General features: G+C 41.4%; 2 protein-coding genes across 6 annotated transcripts in view; both read right to left on the bottom strand.

Annotated features, from left to right (window-relative positions):
- Positions 1–8579: 8579 nt before the first annotated feature.
- LOC6575010 (glycogen synthase kinase-3) lies at positions 8580–10578 on the bottom strand. Its single transcript, XM_002000998.4, has one exon. It carries the CDS (start codon positions 10298–10300, stop codon positions 8726–8728), a length of 1575 nt encoding a protein of 524 aa, XP_002001034.1. The 5' UTR covers positions 10301–10578; the 3' UTR covers positions 8580–8725.
- A 2792-nt stretch (positions 10579–13370) lies between these two features.
- LOC6575011 (band 4.1-like protein 4) overlaps positions 13371–22983 on the bottom strand; it is a 61639-nt gene continuing 52026 nt past the window's right edge. For 3 of the 5 annotated variants that reach the window (XM_044007900.1, XM_015167788.3, XM_002000999.4), the window contains 3 exons: positions 17859–18685; positions 14209–14217; positions 13961–14154 (listed from right to left, as the gene is read on the bottom strand). In XM_044007900.1, the coding sequence (XP_043863835.1) occupies positions 14052–14154; positions 14209–14217; positions 17859–18685 (939 nt within the window). In that variant the 3' untranslated portion in view covers positions 13961–14051. Of the gene's footprint in view, positions 14155–14208; positions 14218–17858; positions 18686–22983 lie in introns of all 5 variants that reach the window. The other 2 variants (XM_015167791.3, XM_015167790.3) reach the window with 1 other exon arrangement.

Consider the following 22983-nt stretch of genomic DNA (forward strand, 5'->3'; position numbering starts at 1 on the left):
ACACCTACGCACTATTGCACAACAATAAAAGCGCTGTCACCTGTCCATCTGGCTGCCTCCGGACGGCCTGTGGTGCTTATTAGTTTGTTTTGCAAGGTGGGGCAAAATCAATCATCGGGCACAAGCATGCGAGCCTGGACCTGGATGTCCACCTGAATTTGCGCCTGCAGAGTTTCGTTTGGTGTGTCCGCGATTCACGCCGGATGCCACGCCACCAGGATATGAACGCATTTCCAATCAACTCCTCTGGCGAGCTGGCGAGCTGGCAGGCAGCACAGCCCGCCTATTGTCCAGCTCTCGTCCATATTTTGTTTTTCTTTGTTAGACTTTCCATGTCACGCTGATGTTATTTGCTGCTCTTTGATCCCAACGTGACTACAGTAATTGTTGCTGCCAACTGTTCGAATTGGAGCAGCTTCTGGATGTCGTGGCCCACGATTCGTGGGGCATGTTTTATTTTAGTTTTTTTCCATAAGTATTTTTTTCATTTTGGCAAAAAATTTTAATGCCTTCCCATGTGATTTGCATTTTTTAATGGACTGTAAATGTCAGACGTGGAAAAAGCTCACATGCATTCATATGCCACACCTTCCGCCCATTGCTATTTCTATTGCTATCGCCTTGCGCACGAACGAGCTTTGAATAATTCTACATGCAGTTCGCAACTTTTTTACAACATTTTTTGTTTCGGCGGTCCCGGCCAGTGGGAGCTGACGGTAAGCCGCTTACTTGGACAGTTGGAGACGTTCGTTGGGAGGCTGCTGCAGAATGCAGGCGCTTCCTGGCAGGAGGCACATGTGAGGAGGCATCCTGCTACCATCTCCAATGAGTTGCAAAGCTGCTTTCGATAGCCTCGACTCGAGCTGCAGGCCTACGGCTGGGCTCCGTGCTTATGCAAAGTGCAGCCATCTGCCATGAAATGGGTTTATGTTGATTTCCATGAAGGGGGAAATCAATTTGAGGCACATGGAGTGCGAGTGTGAGAAATATGAAAGAAATTCAGCACGAGGCACAATCAAAACTTTCCTAATTACAAACTTGCTGCTGCTGCTGTCGAAAAATCAGCTTAATACAATAACTGCGCAACTGGCTGGTAACTCAATGCGGCCACGCCCAGTGCCCATTGACGCCTACGGCTCAGCCCACTTATAATAAGTGCGAAATAAACTTGCGTTTTCAATTACCAGCACCAGGAGCTGAAGTCTTGAGCCTGCTGCCAGGCATCAAAGGATATAGAGGACGCCGTCTGCTGACAATGCCAAAATGCAAAGAGCAAAAGCACTTGAAAGAGCTGAAAATAAAGAGCAGAGGCGACCCGTGGGAAAGGGGACAGGGGACAGGGGACGGACGACAGTAGCTGAAATCGGTTTACTGCCAATTCATACTGTGTTATATACCCTATAAATAGAAAATCGTCGGGTGGTGTATGCTAGTTATAGAAGAATTATTGTTTAGAAAAGTTATATTTAAGTAAAATACAAATTATTCGATTTATATCTATTTTTACTTTTTGATAAATATTTGAATAGACTTTTGTCAAGCTATATTTATAAATATTAATATAGTGTTGCATTTTCAAATTCAAACTTGTTATGTATATTCTAAATTAAATATTGTTTTAGGAGCATTTCTTTATATATTGTTTTACCAATTTAAAATAGAAAGAATGGAAAGTAATAATAAGAAGTAAAAGAACAAATATCGTTTTTAACATTATCTCTCTTTCAACATTAACCAAAATCTTAACATTAACATTAGCAATACCATTAACATAAACAATAATATAAACATTAACATTTAACATAGCTTGAGTATGTTCAGCTTTACCTGCTTCTGCTCATCTTTTTCCATTCGTTCAGCTCATCTTAGAGCCGATTATATATTCGAGATTAGAGTTAGCTATGCGCAAACCCAGCCACCGGTTGGGCTATCTCGACTTGGCACAGTCTGTTGGCGTCTTAATTTATTTAGAGCCATGTGCAGTTAGTCATCTGACGACATCGGCGCATCAGAAAGCCAGCCATTTGAGGCTCTCCGGCTGTAAAGGATAAAGTTTATAATTTCATAGAGTTACCCGCTCCGCATTTCCGGCAAGACAACGTCTTGAATTTATGCACTGAATTAATTATGCACGTACGTCGCGGGCTTTTGGCTTTGACTTTGACTCCATTTGCCAGCTCCAGCTTCAGCTCCAGCTGCGTTTGCGTTTGCGTCCGAGCCGGGTCGCCTGCTATGCCCTTGTCCCAACCCATTTGCCAGTCTGGTTAGTTTGGGTTTGGTGGCATCGTGGCGTTGTCGCCGCATTTAAAATAATTGCACCGCCCTGTCTGCATGAAATGAAAAACTGAGAGCTCAGAACTGAGAACTGAGAACTGGGAACTGAAAAACTGAAACTGGCAATTCGTGTGAAAAGTTTACACAACGCTTTTGGCATAAGCTTATAATGGATTTGTTAGCGGGTTTGTTGCGCTTCACTCGCAATGCCTGTGGCCTGGTGTCTGTGCAGCCGCAACAACTGGAGCTAACCCACGGAGCTGCCTATTGGTGGCTTCTGCGTTCAGCTAATGTAAATTATGGATAGTGCTAAGTGCCTGAGAGGCCTTGAGCTGGCATAACGACTGCAACTTAAATGCTTGGCTTCATTTGCATAGAAGTGCGCAAAAAGTTTCATAAAGTACGAAAGTTAGTTGAAAGACTGGAGAAAGTAGTATTTATTCGGCGCTGATACAAAAAGTATTGCTGAGATGCAAAAAACTTTGGCAAATGTGCGATGCATGTGTGATGATGGATAATTTGCTAAAATGAAATGGAGAGTAGAACTAAATGAATATGAATAAGAAACTATGACCAGATTATAATGAGAGTATGGGTATACAGATGATAAGAAATATGAGAATATTTTACTTAATTTAGCGGCTATTCCTATTAAGTCACTTTCCACTTAGTGCTTAATGTCCTAAAAGTATGCAATATAACTTTATGATCCAAGAATGTCAAACCTTTTCATCTGCTGCTCATTTCTGTTTGTCTAGTTACTAGACTCTAGGACATTTGAACTGAAGAGAAATTAACTCGGTCATTTTATTGGACCATATAGATATATATATAGGTACAGATAAAGATAATATAAAGGTATTCGACATATATAGAGCAAGACCAGGTCATGTAGGTCTCATACTTTACTGATCTCTCTGCAGACCTCTGCAGGCATCTAGATGTCTATTTAGGCGTCTTGGGTGAGTGGGTAATCTCTTGCGGTAAGGGTTTGGTCAGTTCTCAGATTCTGTCTCTAATTTTTGTCATCTTGATGGTTCGCTGGAAGTCTTTGCAGGTCATGGGACCTCGTGGATTATTCGTAGCATTGAACAAATGTTCATAAATAATATCAATCAAAAAGCAATTCTAATTTGCTCACATTTCTTTTTATACTCATTCACGAAAGTGAATCAGTATATTGGTTTTGTGCAATGTCCGTCTTGCTGTCCGTCCGTCTGTCCGTCTGTCCGTCCGTCCGTCTGTCCGTCTGTCCGTCTGTCCGTATGAACGCAATCTATTTCGGCGCTATTGAAGTTAGAGACTTGAAATTTGGAACACATACTCGTGTATATCTCCGATTTATAAAGTGTTAAAATTTTCCCGATCCGCCCACTAGGGGCGTGGCAAATCGGAAAATGCATTTTCCGATATACCAGAAATCATGTTTGTTGAAGAGCTAGAAATCTGAAATTTGGTATGTAGGTCCGCGTTGACCACCCAAGATCACCAGCTATGGCGGATATATCTACGCCCATTGGGGGCGTGGCAAATCGGATAAAACTGTATCTCCTAAACTTGTTAACCTAGAATGCTGAAATTTTGCATGTCAGCTAATGGTATGATTCTATAAAGCCTGAAGATAAATTATAAGTCTACGCCCATTGGGGGCGTGGCAAATCGGACCTGAAGATATAGTGATTTTTTAAATTATCCTATATTTTGGACACTATTGATGGCAGAGACCTCACATTTTGTATATATACTCGGACTGATCACCCAAGACCAAAAAGTTTTGTCGGATATATGTCCGCCCACAGGGGGCGTGGCAAACCGCAAAAGTTTATATCTCCTAAAGTATAATAGCTAGAAGCTTCAATTTTGGATAGTTGAGTTACTGGTAGCCTCCTCTATCGGTTCCCCAAAAATAATTTTTACGCCTCTTTAGGGGCGTGGCATATCGAAAAATACCCTGTAATTTTCACATTTTTTGAGGGTAAGCATTCAAACTTTGCAGTTAGGGTACCGTTATTTCTTTCTAAAAACTGACCAAAAATGAGGTGTCTACGCCCAGTTGGGGCGTGGCAAATCGGAAAAACCTGTATATTCTACAGTATTAGAGCGAAACTTAACTACTAAATTGTTGATGGGATGTGAATGAGTATTCCGCAGTCGGTAACGCCCGACTGCAACGTTCTTACTTGTTTATTCAATAGAAACGTAACTGAAAATGGTGCTCAGAGCTTAAATATAGACAAAAATACCTTTTTCGCATTTAAGTTTTAGGTATTTACTACAACATTTAGCAATAGTTAGAGCTGTAGCTGTAAGATATTCCGTTACCATTTCTCTAGTTACCCAGCTATTGCTTCTGATTATCCTATCGCCCGCTCTGGTTATCTGCCTTTAAGCTCCATCAGTTGCTGTCAGTTGAGCTGTGAGCCACTGTGAAAGTCGCTCAGATTTCACAAGCGGAGATCCCTATCAGTACAGAATAGAAACAGTTATAGCTGCACAATGGGCAAGATTCATGTCGCAGTGGCAGCTGCGGCAGCTGTGGCAGCGGCGTCAACTGTCTGACTCGTTTATTTACGCCGACGGCGAAACGTTGAAAGCAAATTGATATTATGTGGATTTGGCTTTCACTTTGGTGGTATCAATAGGCGAAATCCTTTGCCAGAGTCCTGCCCCTGCTCCACGCCACTCCAGCTAAGCCAAGGATAATGATTATGTTGCGCAACGGGCGAAACGTAAGTGCTGGCAGGGGCCCCAATCAGCCAGGATAGACAAGCGTCTTTGCATGCCACGTTGGGGCTTGGTGCTTGATGCTTGGGGTAAGGTCGGCACTCGGCGCCTTGATGCGCCAGCATGGTATTTGTAATCGACGTGCGCTCAACAACATGGAATAATGGAAGCTGAAGTGATGTCGAGGCATACTCCAAGGCATTGCAACTAATTGGGTTTCGCTTAACGCTCTCTACAATGGGTTAGAGCCAACCGCACTGATGGAGCGGCTGGCTGCGTGTCTCTGTGCCACTTGATTGGAAAATCAAACTAATTAAAAGATTTCAATTAAATGTCGAGCAATGGCAATGAAACGACTTGGCGCAGTAATTCCATTAAAATGGCAAATCAATTTCAATAAATTCCAAGCGGCTTGAAAAGCGCACAAGGTAAGCGCACCAATTGAGGGCGCAACGACACGCCCACAAGTCCGCAAGACGCTGCCACATGCTGCTGCTGCTGCTGCTGCTGCTGCTGCTACTGCTGCTGATGTTGCCACAGCTGGCATCGCTGTAAGCGTCATAAAACTGTTATATGCTGACAAATCTGTTAATTGAATCGAGAATCCAATTAAAACTTCAATTTTGCGGAAACTTTGCGCTTTTGATAAACTTCAAGAGCATCATAAACGGTCAACGTGCGGTCCCTGATTTCATTTCACATGTCGACGCTTCTGACAACACTTTGCTCGCTCTGTCCAGCTTCGCTGGTTATGCAAAGAAAAAAAAAAAAAAAAAACAAAAACAGAAATTAAAATATTACAACAAAAATTGTTAGAATTCTGTTTTACGCACTTGAAGCGTGAAAATTCAATAATGAATTTATGTGGGCATCGCTGATTGCATTAAAGTGCGCAAAATTTTCTAATTTGTGTGTCGACTACACGCACACACACGCCCCCCAACGTGCGGCCCTCTCTGCCGTTTGTTAATGCCCCCTGCGTGCCTCTGGCTGCATTTGAAATGCCTGCACGCAAAAATAGTCAAAGCAAAACCGCAAGCTGCGCATAACTAACTGAAACTGCTTTATTTGGACAAACCACAGTAGAGCGCATCAGCCCCAGCCAGCGCTGACCCTGTCCATGGCCCAATGCGCCCTAGGGGCGGCTGCCATGCACAAGCAGCAACAAACAAAATATCTGAATACCCTGTAGAGTTGAGCAATGATTTAGGGCTTGAGCAGCTTAATTGAATTATGTGAATTGCCTTCTCTATGCAATCAAGATTTCGGTTTGCATTGTCTATAGCTAGCTGGGCAGATAATATTTAATGAAAATTTGAATTACCAGCCGAGCATATTTCATTATAATATTACAACATGAAAAGCGAGTTTCTGGATCAAATTTGACATTTTAATTAGTCTCGAGTTAATTTTCGAATAACAACATTCGCCATGTTGCTAAGTACTGTTTAAGCCAGGCAAAGAGCACGGGCTAAATGACAGCGGCTCCTATTACCCATTTCGGCAGTTACACAAAGCCCATTAAAATTGCATTTAGTGAAAATTTATCAGTGTGCAGAAAGGTAGCAACCGCAGGCGCACTTTGCATTCGGTTAGCTAAAAGTGTGCGTGCCCGGAAACGGAAATAAAATAACTCTGGTATCACTCGGCAGTCAGCCAGTTGCAATGGCAACCAAAATGGCCGCGCCCCTTCACCCTCTCTCTTTCTCTCTCTCTCTTTCTGTCCCTCTCTCTTGCTCTCGCCCACTCAGCGCGTGGCACGCAGTTTTGCATTTGTTTGTCTGTTTGCTTGTGTGTTGGCGTGGGCGTCAGGCGTTTATGCAAATGTTTGGCCCGAGTGCTTTAACTGAAAACACTTTAACCGCATTCACCTTGGGCGACTGCTTGTTAGTAGCCATTGAAAGCAGCTAGAGATACAAACTCCATGCCATGACCCAGTGCCTGCTCCTGCTGCTGCTCCTGCTCCAGCTCCAGCTGGTGCTCCAACTCTAGCCGTGCTGCCCAAAAGGCCATAAAATGCCTGCAAGTTAGAGCCTTGGCCTCCAACTTTCCCCAATGGCTGTTGCTGCCGAAAAATGTTTCATTGCTTTAGGTGGCTTCTGGCACCCGCATACAGGGGTAGACATCTGCAGTCGACTTCTGTGCCACACCTCGCCGAAAGACAGACATTTCTCTCGCTCTCTGTTCATGGTTCCATGAGCTGCTATTATATAGTGTGTAGCATACCGTAATCTTACTTCAGTCAAAGGTTTTGCACGACCAACCGAAACACTCTCTGCTAAACAGACACGCTCACACTCACACTCGCACTCACTCCCACACATGGGGGCAAACACTTTGGCGTGTTTATTATGGAACTGTTTTTGCCGCCCTTGAAGCGCTGCTCTTGGGGTTGCTACGGCAAAATATGCTCGAACTCGCACTCAAAGTCGTGCTGGTACTTAGTAGATGAACTCGTCGGCTCAGATATTGTTTGATTAAACACATTAGCATTCACAAACGCTTTAAACCAGCTTAGCACAGAGAGTGGAACACGATGAGAAGAAGTCTTAGATGTGTTACTAATAAATTCAGAGTAGCTACAGATACACTGACATGCTGATAAGAAACATTTGCTAAATCATCCAGACTCTAGACAAACAGATTCAGGGTTTAGCGTGTTTTCAATAATAATTCTATTGGCCGTGTCGAGTAGAGGTAATCGCATGCTTAAATTATAAGCATTCAGCATTAAGAGGTGAATGCTGTGGACAAGAACTTTCAACAACTTTCCATATAATGGGTAGGTGTTACTTAGCGCCTTTTCCAACACTGCCACTTACAACGGCCAATTACCACAACAACTACAGCAACAGCAGAAGGGCGAAGGCAACTCGAGCTGGTGAAAACAAAACAAACATTTTCTCTCACGAAATTTATCGTTTGCATAAATTTGCTTTATTGCCCTGCTCCTAAGCCCTGTTGTTGTTACAGTCTGTGTATGTAAGTGTGTGTGTGTGCAGGAAGTGTAAGTTTCGTTGGCAGACCAGGACAAGGCCATTTACAACAACAGCAACAACAAGGAGCCAGGCGTATGGCAAATGTGGCAAGCAAAGTTTTCCATTATTCAATTTAACTAATGAAACTGAAAATTCATTTTACCACATTAACACACACACAAACATATATATACACACACCCACATAAATACATATATATGTATATATGTATGTATGGGGTTGCAGGACGATGGATGGGACAGGAAATGTGAGTCGTTGCCGCCAGCAGCAGGACATGTGTGCGTGTTGTTTTGTAGCCTGCTCTAATGTACGGCTCCTCGTTGTTTCCTTTGTAGGTGTGCGTGTGTGTGTGTGTGCGCGTATGCGCAGGGCTCTATAAAACGCGAAAATTTATATTTAGATGGCAGCTAGGACTATGTCCAGGACAGCGTCCAGACGTCACACAGCCCCGCACTCTGGCAGCATTTCAATAATTAAGCATACTTTCGGGCAATTCCATGCCCATTCGTCGTGTGTCTGGCGTCTGCCTTTGGAGCAATGTGACGACATTTCGACGACCTTATAAATGATGTGACCAAAATGTGCGTTTAGTTCATTTATTTAACGCTGCCCCTCACCCGGCGCGTCGGGTGAGATTTACGAGCTCTGATTTCGATATACCTTAAATTTTTATTGCTTTCATCAATTGTTGCGTTGAGGAATTTGAGGAACAACAACGATAACAATACTTAGTGTTCATCATCATCTAGATCATCATCATCTGCATTCTCGTCGTCATCATCATCGTCGTCGTCGTCGTCATCGTCGTCGTCGTCATCGGCATCGTCGTCATCGTCGCCGTTGTCATTGTTATCGTCCTCGTCATCTGTCTGCTGCTCTTCGAGCTCATCGCTGGTGCAGGGGCTGTCGGAGCTATTGTACTGCTCCTCAGCTCCTTGCTCGTCGGCAACATCTGTTATTGCTTCCTCCTCGCAGAGATCTGTTTCTGTCTCCTCAAAGCATACAACCGTACTGCCAACATGGTCACCATTTCCCAGCTCCCGTCGCTGGAGACACTGTGGAGTTGTTGTTCTCTGGCCGCGTACATTATCCCCCGGCTTAAGTACCACATCTGATTGATCCTTGAGTTGCTTCCGGAGTGTCGACTGGTTGCTGTCCAATCTGGGTGAGTTGTCCTCGCCAGCGGCATACCGATTCCCGGAGCTGCCCGATGCATCCTGCTTCTCCGTGCCTTCGTTTGGCATCAACATCGAAACCAGCTTTGGCTCGATGCTCAGCTCGTATTCCGTGAAATCGAACAACGGCGGCAGACGCCGTCCGTTGGGCAGCTGCTGGCCGGGATCGTTGCGCAGCTCATCGAAGAAGGAATGCGCACAGGCCGACAGAGGCGTTATACGGTCATTAGGTGTGTAGATAAGCAGCTTGGATACCAGATCTATGGCCTCGGGCGGTGTGCGAATGCGAAATACCTTGGGCCAAGGATGCGCCTTTAGCTGCGGCAACTTCAATTGCTTGTAGTTCGGATTCATGTCGTGGAGCTGTTCGGGCGTGGGTGTGCCCATCACCTTGACAATCTCAACGATCTGGTCCACGCCCGAGTCCCCGGGAAAGATGAGCTGACCCAGCAGCAACTCGGCCACCACACAGCCCGCACTCCACATATCGATTTTGGTGCTGTAATGCGTGGCTCCAAATATAAGCTCCGGAGATCTATAGTATCTGGAGCAGATATAGGAGACATTCGATTCACCCGGTGCCAGTTGCTTGGCGCTGCCGAAGTCGCACAGCTTGAAAACGCCCGTCTCCGTATCCAGGAGCATATTCTGCGGCTTGATATCCCGATGACAGAAGCCGTAGCTGTGCATGAAGGCCAGACTTCGAAACATCTGATACATGTAGAGCCGGATATAGTTGACGGGCAGCGTTTGCTTAGCGCGTGCATATTGCCGCTCCACTTTATAGAGCGTTTCGGGCATGAACTCCATGACCAGATTGAGATAAACATCGTCACGCTTATCGCCACTGGAATAGAAAAAGTATCGGAGGGTTATAATATTTGGGTGCTTAAGCCTTCGCATAATCTGGAGTTCGCGATTCTTGAATCGGCGATCCTGTAAAACCTTCTTTATTGCGATCGGCTCATTGCTGGGCATCAGCTTGGCATGAAAGACAACGCCGAAGCTGCCGTTCCCAATGATCTTGCTGTCCATATAACTGATCTCGGTCATCGTGTCCGGGCCGTAGCCGGCGGTGGCCACCACAGTGGTCAGCTTGTTGTTCATGGTGGAACCCTTGGCAGCCATTTTGATTTCTAAAAATTGATTTATTTCCCTTGATTATGTAATCTGTTCGCTTATTTACTTTTTTAAATAGATATATTTTTTTTGTTCTGTTTTTGACTCTGTTTCAGATTTTTATACAAAAGACAAATAATAATGACCTAATTTATGGGGGACTAGACTAATGAATCAGCCTTTGAAGACATAAGTATATTGGCTATTGTTTTCTATATTTTTGGTTAATTCCTATGTCCCTATTTTACTTTGGTTGTTCTACCGACCTGTAGGTCAATACCTACTTGATTTGCACAGTCAACACGTCATTTATTTGCCAACTAATCGACAGTAATTGAAAAGTTCTCTCTTCTCCTGGTCGATTCGTATTTTATAGTATATAACCCAACAGTCATTTAATGGGTTTCTCTCTCAAGAAATATATTTTATCTGGCTTATGCTTAATCCACAACCTGCGGTTAGGCAATGCTATATTTATCGTACTGACTACATCATGCTGAGTTCTGTAAGCAAAGAGCTTTTCAAATTATTTTAAATACGCGTCTCGTTTCAAAAATCAATATTAGTTGCGAGCGAGAACTGAGTGCTATTAGTTCAATCTGAAAAGTGTCCGACCGTAGTGAATTATAAACCGCGTGACAAACATGAGTTTAAGTACAGAAATTATAAAATTTCTGTTGATTTTGTTCAATGTCTTGAGTTAGGTAAATACAAGAAATGTTTCATCATACTCATTCACGAAAGTGAAATGAGTATATTGGGTCAGTGCATGTCCGTTTTTTTGTACGGAACACATATGCTCTAATTATAAAGTGTCAAGATTTTCTCGATCCCCCCATTTGAGCGTGGCTAATGGTATTTCAGCAGCCATGGAATCCGGTTTCTAAGCAATGACCAAGAATTAAACAATAACGCCTGCTGGGGCGTGGCGAATTGAATCTGAATATATAGCGATTTCTACCAAATCTGCTTTTAGAATATCAGTGCTTTAAAGCTTCAAATCTAGAATATATACTCAGATTGTCAGCTCAAATTCAATAGGCAGCAATAGCACATACATCTACGTCCATAACTGTTAAAATTAGGAAATTAGAATAGCTGTAATATAGACAAAGCTATGCCCATATTATGCACTGCTCGCTCGTTTAAACGATAATTTTTTTCTGACTGCATGCCGGACGATCAACGTAAATATACTATATATTTCTCATCACGATAAGCACCAGAGCAACAATACCTGATCCGTTCTAAAACTGCTCGTTGTTTGTTTCAAATAATCATTCAAATTCATAATCAAATATGACATTCTGAGCTGTCAGAGCATGCCTGACTGTTGAGGTGCAGGGTAGCACCTAGTCGGGCACCTGCCAACACAGTATTCTTATCTCTCTGATACTTAGTGTAGCTTTCTACTCTTATGCGCATTCAGTTGTAACTCAGGGAATTCTTTTTGTTTGCTTCAAGTTGGCTAATTTCGGGTCCTGGGCATTTCACGTCCTTGTCCACGTTCGACTTGAAACTTGTTTGCCATTGTTCTCTGTGCTGTGCTGTGCTCATTTGCTTATCGGGCGAGGTTCAGAGGTTTTGCTGTTTCTCTTCCACCCTGGGGTCAATAATAACGAGGGTAGATAGTAGATGTTGTATAAAATGCTTTTATTTTTGCAGTTATTTTGTATGTAGTATATCGTTTATGTATATATATATGTGTATATATAAATATACATATATATACATAAATATATATTAGATATATAAAAGTAACACACTCATTGTAAAATCTTGTTAGACACAGATACATATATAATATTTAATTTTAAGTATTCGTTATTTTTTTTTTATTAGCTGTTGATTTTGAAATATTTCCCATTTAGTTTCGTTTAAGTGCTAAAAAATCGATCAACTTACAAAGGGTATTATATTTGTTTGTTATTAGATTTATGGTATTTATTTCATATATGTATTTCTTTTATAAGTATTTTTAATTAGACCACAAAAAGTTTGTATTTTATTTTATTAAAATTAAAATTATTTTTATAGTGGCAGTGTTGTAACTTAGGAGCAGATGGGCAACGGCTAAAATAAACTCATATTTACATAATACACACACACACATAGGCAGATACACACACACACGCCCACCCACTCACACACACACACACACAACAAACCATAGATAAACAGATATTTGCGCTTAAATTAGTTGCAAATGATTAAACTAAATTGGGCTTAAAATATGCTCGATGTTAGTGTGCTGTATGTTTGTATGTGTGAGTGTGTGTGCGTGTGGGTATGTATGTCTGTAAGTGTGTTTATTTGCGTGCTTGTGGGTTTGTTCTTTGTGGGCTGCGCTTACATAAATATTATTGAAATTGCTGGACGTTGTTGGCATAAGTAAGTAAGTTGTTTATTTTTATTATAGCTAGTTTTATAATGTTTGACATACATACATATGCATATTTACTTGTATCTGTATATATATGTGTAATATAATTTTATTAAAATTACATTTATGAGCTACTTAATAAATTTATTTGGCTTTGCTTTTCTGCTTCCGCTTCTTGTTAAATTTCTCCATTGAAGTAAAATTAAATTTTACATAATTTTCATGCTACTTCTGCGGCATTATTTGTATGCGTATCAAATTGGTTCTTAGTAGTTAATAAAAAAGCATATTTAATTTACTTGCAGGCTTCCCAAATACACACACAGACAAAGACACACACACATATATTCGAAAGCAACGCACGCATAACAATAAAATTTTATATTTATCGCTAACGATTTCCTTGGCCAGGAAGCGCAAGTGTCTTTGTTGTGTGTGGGTGTGTATGTTTGTGTCTGTGTGGCTAAGCCTCAACATACATACATATATATATATATATATATATATATACTCGTAAGCATAAATATATTTTTCTGCTGCCTGCTTTCGGGCGTCTGCCTTTTGCTGTCTGTGCGGCACGCATATTTTAATAAATTTTATGCCGCTGAAATGCGCGCCGCTTATCATTAACGCACAATTTATTTTTGCTTTTATGTTGGTGGTAGTCTTATTGTTGTTGCTGTTGTTATTTGTGTGCCTTCTTATCTGTGAGTTACATTTGCTTTTTTGGCTTTTTGATTATTTGCTGCGCATCGTAAGCTATTTCAAAAATTCGTCGTATTTTTGTTTGTTTGTTTGTTTGTTTATTCTTTTGCATGCATATTTTAAAGTGTTTTGCTTAGCTAATTAGTTTTAAGCATCTGTACACACGCACACGCACACACACACACACACACAGGCAGTCATACTCTAAACACATACATACTAAAGATTCGTTACAGACATTATCTATTTACATGTTGGCAGAATGTACATTTAATTTGCAACGACAAAGCCCGCAACGTTGTTGTCGATTCGAAAGTTTTGCGCAACTTTTGGCCCAACGGCTTTTAAATGTTGTTCAGTGTTGTTGATGTTGGTTGCTGGTTGCTAGTTTCTGATTGCTGGCTGCTGGCTGCAGTTGTTTTTGCGTTGCATACTTTTGTGCGAGCGCCCGCATCTAGTTTCCATTTAACTTTGCTCTTACACGTGATGTGGCCATTGTTGATGCTGTAGTTGCTCAGAGCCATGCTTGTTGCTGCTGCTCGAACAGTTGCTGCTGCTGCTGCTGCTGCTGTTGCTGGTGTTGTTGTTGTTGTTGCTGCTGCTGTTGCTGTTGCAGCCAAAGTTTGCAGAAAGCAGTTGGCGGGGGTGCCGAAGCGCAAACTGTGGCAGCTGCTACTGCAACGTGCTGCTGTTGTTGATGTTGCTGCTGTTGGTGCTGTTGCTGTTGTTGTTGCTGCTGCAGGCTCTGGCCGTGGTCGTTGTGGGCGGGCGTTGGCTATTGCAAATTAAATTTAGCTAATTCTCACAATTCTGTGCTCATTTCGCTTACAATTGCGCTCTGCATTGTTGTTGTAGTTGTTGTTTTAGCAGTTCAAGTTGATGTTGCAGTTGCAGTTTGATGCGGCATGAAATATAGAGAAGCAAACATTTGTATATTAGAAAAAAGTTAAAGGTTGTTCCTTCCCCTCGCTATGAGCAATTACATGTGGCTAATCCTAGTTGTGAAGTGCGTGTGTGCATTGGCATGTGATTGTGGTTGTGTGGTTGTGTGCTGGTGAATTTGTTGGTGGTTAGTTTGTGTATTTTTATGTGTGTTTTTCTAAACTACTGTGCGTATACGTTATGCGTTTAAATACACAAAGCGAACATAAAAGCTCTTAAAATATTACAAACTTTATGGCCGGACAGCCATTAAATTATTTAAGCGCTTGAAAAAAAAAAGGAAAATTTATATAATATTTTTGTAGTGGTTGCTGAATGTATATTTGTTTTTATTATTATATAGTTGTGGCTTTTTGGGCGCCGCAACAACTCAAATAATTACTTCACTCAATCATAACAATAAAAAAAAAAAAACAAAAAAAAACAAAAAAAATAGAAACCAAAAGTAACAAATAAAAAATGTGGCCAGCACATAATTCTGTAGCTGGCGTTGTCGACTTTTTATATAGACATTTATAAGCTTATCTCTCTGTCTCCGTCTTCGCCCCAGCCCCCACCACCGACTCGGCCAGCGCCAGCAAATTGCGTGCCTCAAATTTACGAATGCCACTGCGGCACTTTCAACATTTTCAGCACTTTTTTCTGGCCCCCATACCAATATTTAGTGTTTTTGTTGTTTTGCTGTTGGCCAAAAACTGCGTAAAGTTTTGCCGGGCCTTTTGCTTTCTTACTTTCACTTGCCCCCTCAGCGTGTGGCACAGAATGTCGCGAATCGATGTGCAAAGCAAACGAAACGAAAGGAAACGATACCAGAACTTGGCTCTCGACAAAGAGCAGTACTTTTTGGTTTATACACTATACACACGCACAGACTATCCTGTTAAGGGACAGACAGAGACATGAGCTTGATTTTCTCCAATGAGCGACTTCAGCCATAGCGGATCACAGTCGAAATTTCAATTTGATTCTCATTAGAAAACAGCCCCAAACAGTTGGTCAAAAGCAACAGAAACAAAATGTACTAGATATTGTGGATACAAAATGTTTAATTGGAGCTGAGCACCATTAAAGTAGGTTCGACTTATAAGCAGATCTTAATTTGGGTCTGAAGTCTAAGAATTTTATATGAATTTAATTTTGACAAAAAATTCGTTAAATTTAGAAATGGAAAACTTCGAGCAAGTAGAACTTCTTTTTGCTTTAAAATATTATTTATATATACATATTATGTATATATAATATATGTATATTAATTTTATATATATACAATATATTCTATAATTTGATTGCATTAATAGGGTATTTAGCGTTCCATTTCGACTTTTGTTGCTTTTTGTTTCAGTTTTTCCCACTGTCCTTTGTCTATTTGACTGGGCAAAGTATTTGTGCGATATGAAATTGTTCTAGTACGCGGAGCCTTTTTGCCTTTCGTCGCCTTTGTTTTCTTTTTTGTTGTGTTGAAATTTGTATTTATGTTTGGCTAGAGGTCTGGCTGGGCACATGGACGAGCACACAGAGCGGGAAACGTCATTTGCCCGGCGTTCGCCTACCCTCGTAAATTTTAATGTTTTTGCTTTTCTGCTTTTGCCAGGGCCATCATATTTTCAGCTGTGCCTGTGTGTGTGGGCTCATTTATTTGTGTGTTTGCCCGATATGTGTGTGTCTCTGTGTGTATATGTTTGGTGAAAATTATGTATATTTTTAGCACTTTCGCTTGTTTTGTTTTCGCTTATCGAGTTTGAAGGTCATTTGCTTAGCTTTCATTGCAATTTTTGTTGTCGCTTCTACCCGAGCTGGAATGGGTGTGCGTGTGCGTGTGCGTGTGTGTGCCCTTGAGTGTGATATCATATCTTCATATAGTATGCCTGAAATGGATGTTTGCCTGCCTGGCTGCGCAGTTAATTTGTTGTGAAATTGTCATTTTGTTGCTCAATGGCTGCGTGCAATGCGGCGTATGAGTAATATTTGTGACGGAACTCAAAACAAATGTAAATGGACGGCCAAATGTATGGCAAAGACCCTTCGGATGCTCTAATGAGGCGCAAACAGAGCCAGGCCGGCAATCGACAATGGGCCAGCCAAGGCCTGGGCACAGCAAAAAGGCCATACTTGGACCCATTCTCAGTGCAGGGGCAAATTTCAATTGACATGTTTAAAGTTAATTTGCGCGCTGCCTGAACTCTGGCTCATAAACAAGACAGCTGGCACGCCCACAATCGAGTCAGCCCCCAGTGGCATACCCTGCCCGCTGACATTAACCTATTCATTTGTAAATGGGCTGTCGAATTTCGTTGTGGCATTCGCATTGTCTTCGCGTCACATAAATATTTGTGCGCCTTTTGCCATGCCGAGCGTAAAAACGTAGTCGGAGTAGCAAAAATAAACAAACAAAGACAGGAGCACAACAAGGAGCAGAGGCAGAGGCAGAGGCAGAGACAGAGGCAGAAACAAATGGCGAGAGGCAGTCAAATCAAATGTAAATCCAAAATGAAAGCAAACGCACCAAGTGAAATTGAAATGAAAACGAATGTAACGCGGAAAAGTCTTTTCCATTTTCCTTCATTTCCCCATCATTGACATCGTTGCCGTTGTTGTTGTTGTTGTTGTTATTGTCGCTTCCCGTTGTTTTCAGTCTTCTGGCAGGCAATTGAAAATTGGCAGCTGGCAAAGTGCTTTGCCTTTGGCTTCAGCTTTGACTGTGCCAACGCCCAAGGAGCCCCACTGCGAGGCTAAAGGCCAAAATCGAAAGCAGCCGCCAAGGGAGCTCCTGCCACACCCACACTGCCACCCTGCCACAGTGGCACAGTGCGTTGAGCCACGCATAGGCCTAACAGGCACATTAATACATAATTTATAATGTTTTTATTCTGTTTTATTTGGCTGGGGCTAAGGCGCTCTTTAAGCCATATCGTTATGTGTGCGCGGCTTGTAGAGCAGTTTGATTAAGAAATTTCGCGTCGAGGATGTGGATGAATATAAGTGATTTTACATTGAAGCAGCTGGGAGAATAACTTGAGCACCTTATTAAATAATATTGTTAACATAAACGTAAGATATTCAAGTAATTGAGTGGAGATAGATCGTTTGCTTAAAACTGAACTCAAACTGTTCGTAATTTATTCTTGAATTAAACTGCAATTTGTTGCAACGTGAACTGGTATACAAAAAAAATTGGCTTATTGATTGTTGGAGCATTACAATTCAAACACAAAGTCAATTGCGGATTCAATGCACATTCTCTGGGATCAAAGTCAGACTACGTTTCACTTTTAACGCTGTGGTTGCTGTATTTGCATGCGGGTGGGTCAAAGGGCGCACCTACTTAAGGCTAGACTTCAATAATACTTGCATTGCATGTATTTGCTTGTTAGCTACACACAAATTGATATTGAACTAAACAAATAAAAAAAAGAGGAAAAAGGAAACACTACTGAAAGAGCCAGAGAGCTCTGGCCAAACAAAGTTTACGGCAGAATTCAACTGAAATAAGAATAAGGGAAAAGAAAAACGAAAAGGAAAACTAAGAAATAAACTTACCGGCGACTACTTTGTATAATTGGCGATAGGATTATCTCTAAGCTGGAGGAAATGTTTTGATTTTGTTGTAAATTCGAGTGCGTATTGGAATTGGTTCGTAGTGAGTTCGTTGCGGCAGCAACTGTTGCAGCTGCTGCTGTTGTTGCTGTTGCTGCTGCAGTTGCAGTTGCAGTTGCTGTGGATTGGTGTTGCTGTTGGCTGGTGGGGGATGTTGGGTGGTCACTGGGTGGCGCATTCAAATTCGGATTGGCATTCGTATTGGAGTTGGTTTGGCTACTATTGCTATTGCTATTGCTATTTGCATTCAATGTGGGACAATTTAACGTTTGGTTGGCTTTTGTAATTGGCAATGCTTGTTGCTGCTGCTGCTGCTGCTGCTGCAGATGTTGCTGTTGCTGTTGCTGTTGCTGTTGTGCATTGGTGTCGTTGGCGCACGGCTGACCACTGTAGACATTCGCATTGCAATTATCTAGATTAATATTGGCCAAAGCGGAAATGGATGCCACTGTTGTTGTTGTTGCAATTGCATTACGATTGCTATTGCTGTTGGGGCTGTTGCTGCTGCTGCGGCAGTTGTTGTTGTTGTTGTTGTTATTGCAGTTGCTGTTGCTATTGCTGTTGCTGTTACTGGCACTATTGTGGCTGCCCGTGGGTGACATCAAGGGAATGTCAGCATCAAACATATCCTCTGCCTCAGCGGCCTCATCGTCATACACATCATCGGTGTCTTCGGTTTCATCATTAGTTGTGGTCGCATCCGGTCGAAGGGCCTCCAAAACGGCCATCACCTCGTCCTCCTCGCTGCAGGAGTGCGATGAATGCATTGCCTGTGCATTGCGATGGGTTTTTGCGTTTTGCGGATTTTGATTTGAGTTTTTGTGGAGTATTGTTGGGGGTATTGAAAACACAAACAAGGTTTAGCTCTCTTGCAGGGACTTTGGGTCTACATACAATTATGAACTAGAACAGGCACTATATATACAGAATCACGAATTTAGCACAACTCATCATGCACTTGCAATAGGAAATATGTTTAGCCACAGATTTAATCAAATATTATTGCTGCTAATGCAACATCAACATTAGCAATAGACTAAACAAACAATAAATAATTATTATTACTATATATAGGGGCAAACATGCGCCATGCTTCACTTATTACTAATAATGCAATATGTACGGTAATAAATATAAAATAATAATGTAGGCACATACATGTAGCACAAATCAAAAAACTTCGCTGATTGTGTACTTTGGTGTAATTGAAATTGAATTTAAAAATCAGCTGCACGAGCTGGCGATGTATGCACATAAATTTATTATTAGATCCGCAGGCGGGCAAATTTTAATTACATACATTCAAATCCTACGTAAAATACTCAGCAACAACAACAACAACGACGACAATTCACAGCCACAACAATGTGAGCAACTGAATGCCACATGCCAAATGCCAGTGGATGGAGTGTAACAAAAGCTCGCCTGATTGCGTTCATAAAGTGACCGCCGGCTAAACACCTGACCAAAATCGGGTAGTCGAGACAGCAGGAGGTGGTTTGAATTGGATGCTCATGCCACAGGACATGCTCTCTGCGGTTTACGATTGATTGCATTCCCATGTTGCTATTGTTGTTGCTACTGTTGCTGTTGCTGTTGCTGTTGATGTTGCTGCTATAGAATTTGAAGCTGACAAAACCCAAAGTACAACAACCACAAAAAGGCAGCCCGTAAAAACTCTTAAGCTAACCAAAATACATTCAAGTTCCCTTGAGACTTGAAAAAGTCCAGCTGGACAACGAAAATATTGCTATTTTATAATTTAGAATTTCATGTGTGCTAAATGAATTTGAGCTTTATTTAATTAATCGATAAATGTTTCATTAAATTAATATAAACTTATTCGAAATTGAATTAATTTGGTAATTGAAACATCTTCAGCTGTTCCCTCTTTATGCCGGCGACTCAATCTCAATACACTTAAAAGCTCATTCAATTTGGCCAAAGACATGTTTGCCGTAGCAGATTTGCTGTTATTATGATTGAATTCATACCCACACACACACACACACTTAGTTCTGGGCACATGTGGCTGAAGGTAAACATAATGTTTCCTTACCTCGACTCCACTCAATGTTCGTTGGGAGTACAGACATATTCATTGGTAAATAAAAACAGAAAGGTGCATTCGCAAAGGGATCTTTAGTTAGCATATGGCTATCTATGTGTCTGTATCTTGTGGATACAAACACTTGAGATGCTGGTACATGTTCTCTCTCTCTCTCTCTCTCTCTCTCTCTCTGTCTTCGTGTGTGTGTGTGTGTGTGCTGGCAGCTTATGCTTTTGGCAGGCAGCTGAAACTTTGCTTATGTCTGGCTAAGTTTGTTTTGTGAATTTTCTTGAAGTTTGTTTGATTTGCTATTAATTAAAATTGCATTCAACTTGAAAATTGTATTTGTTGCCTTAAGAGAGAGAGCTTATCCGATGAGAGTACGCCAACGCCTTCAGCCATTCCATCAATGATCAAGCTTGAATTGTAGCCTAATGGAAACACGTACGGGATTGCGTAAATCAGCATGAATGAAGGCCGCAGAGTGGGTGGTGCAGGCATTCCTAGCTTTTGGCTGAATGTTGAAATTTAATTAATTTTCCTCCACTTTTGTGGGTGTGCCCTTGTCTATAAACATGTGTGTGTGTGTGTGTTTGTCCGTGTGTGTTAATTAGGCATAGTATAAAAGCTCACACACACACACGCCCCTTGGCTCTTTGGCCCGAACGCAAATGCATCAAATTGTCTGACAAAAACGTTGGCGGCCATGAAACGCCCCCCGCAATTAGCAGAGCCCGCTAAAAAGGACTCTTTCAGGGTCTGGCAACTGTCAGGGCCAACTGCCAGCAGGCGTGTCAACACACTCACTCGTCTAGATAATTATTACCCACATTCCCCAAGCTCTCATTTTTCCACTATTTGCTCAACTGAGTATTTTGTCTGCATTTTTTCATGCAATGCCATCAAACAAAAAATAAAAATATTGAAAATGTTTCTGTTACAAATAAAAGCTCACATAAATATTAAAAGCGACAGATGTCCACGGCCAAAAGACAAAAGACCAGCTTAGAGCGTACATACATAAAAAGGTTAAAACTGAAAAAACGAAAACAAAATAAAACAAAAAGTTAAAATAAAAAAGTATTTAGCCGTCGTCTATTGTCTGAATGATGCATAATTAAATCACTCGCTGTGTGGTATAAATAATAAATTCAATTGTAAAACAAACTTTTTTCCAACATTTTCCGCACTATTTGAGTCGTAAATTGTTTTCTGCTCATAAATCAATCGCCAGTGCAAAAATATTTGCTTTTTGTGCTATTTTCCCATAGATTTTCTCTTTGTTTTGCTTAAAGTTTTTTCTGCATATAGAAAACAACAATTTGAAATGAAAACCCACTGTGTGGCTTATATTGATGAAGTTCTAATGCTTTTCCATTCCAGTTGGGGCCGCGCACCGGTAGCAGGCAAAAATATGAATAAAATTTGCAGAGCTGTCTGCTTTTGTTGTTTTATTAAAACTTTTTCAATTGCGAACTGAATGTAATAATATATGGAAATGCTAACGAGTCATGGCATGCGCTTAATTTTATTTTGTGAATATATTTTTTTGCAGTTTTGCTGGATTGCAATAATGCATGTTTACTTAATTGGAAAGTGATTTTAATTGATATTGCAAAAACAGAAACAATTTGAAGCGTTTGATAGAAACTTTACCGTTGTTATGAAATTATTGCATTTACTGCAATGATAATAAAAGTTATATTTAAAGTTACATTTTTGAAATGCCTCGATGCTGTGCTCTCACTCTTATTCAATTATTGCATTTATTTTCCAATTGCATTTGGTTACACTTTTGACTTCATGATATTACGCTGGCTGGAAAGGCCGTTTAAGTGAAATGGCCTTAAGCCAAATAAGCCTGGCCATAAGTTGTCGCTTTTATTGTTTACCAATTGTGTTAATCTAGCATTTGTTAGTGTATGTCGCCTTAGGGCGACGTAGAACAACAACAACAATAGCAAATAGCAAACAATATTAACAATAGCAATAACAACTGCAGGCGCTTGCTCAACTCTTCAGGGGGCAGCGTGAAGTGCGCACCACTGGCCAGAAGACGGCAACAACAACAATCGAAACTTTTGGCACATTAAATCAGTAAATTTATTGACTTAACTGCTTTGGCAAGGACATGCTACATGCTACATGCTACCGCCACGCCCACACCCATGCCCACGCCCATGTTTGCCTTTTGGGCTCAGTATCTTTTTTGCAGCGTGTGGGTCTGGCTTTATTGCTATCTCTGTTGTTCTGCCCGTGGCTGAGTTCCCTAAGTTCCTGACTTGCTCCTTGCTGTGCTGTCATAATTTTTGATTTGCTTGTTTTATTTGATGTCCTTTGGCTGTTGCTGTTGCTGTTGCTGCTGCTTCTGCTTCTGCTGCTGCTGCTGCTGCCAGGCGCTGTCTTCGCTTTGCTAAGCTGCCTCCAGCTTAGAGAAAAACAATTTTGCAAAATTTATTTTATAGCAAAATTATGCCAAACATTTCGAGAATGTTTCTATGTAGTGGCTGTTCTTGCTATGAAGGCCATTTGTGACACACATAAATACACACACAAGCGCATGCCACATGTGTGCGAGTGAGTGTGTGCGTGTGTAAGCGGGTCGAGCTACGCTCTCACAAAATTTATTTAAGAATTGTAAGTATTTCTGCTGTGGTAGCTGCGAAATTTGTGCCATCAACTTGGCTTGAAATTATTTGCTTGGGCAACCCACTGGACCCACTGTGAGCACCACCCCGCCTCTCGCCTTTGCTCTTACATAAACTTGGATAATGTAGCGCAAATAGTTGCTTATTATTTATGCTGCTTTATTGCCCTCCAGCCTCAGCCTCAGCCTCATCCTCATCCTCAGCCTCAGCCGCCACTGCTCTGGCCCACAATATCTTTTGCTTTTCGAGCAATTTGTTTGTTTGCTAGACAAAAATTAGTTGGCATATTTCTCTTGTTAATTAGTGGTGCGTGAAATTGAGCCCGAGTTTATGTCTGCCAGTCTGTGTGCTCTGGGGCAGCGCTTTAAGA

The sequence above is a fragment of the Drosophila mojavensis genome, unplaced genomic scaffold (assembly GCF_018153725.1).
Source record: "Drosophila mojavensis isolate 15081-1352.22 unplaced genomic scaffold, ASM1815372v1 contig_231, whole genome shotgun sequence".
In the NCBI taxonomy this organism is placed as follows: Eukaryota; Metazoa; Arthropoda; class Insecta; order Diptera; family Drosophilidae; genus Drosophila; species Drosophila mojavensis.

What these genes read in the sequence shown, in the direction of transcription:
- LOC6575010 (XM_002000998.4), bottom strand. Translation starts at nt 10,300, where the DNA reads ATGGCTGCCAAGGGTTCCACCATGAACAACAAGCTGACCACTGTGGTG.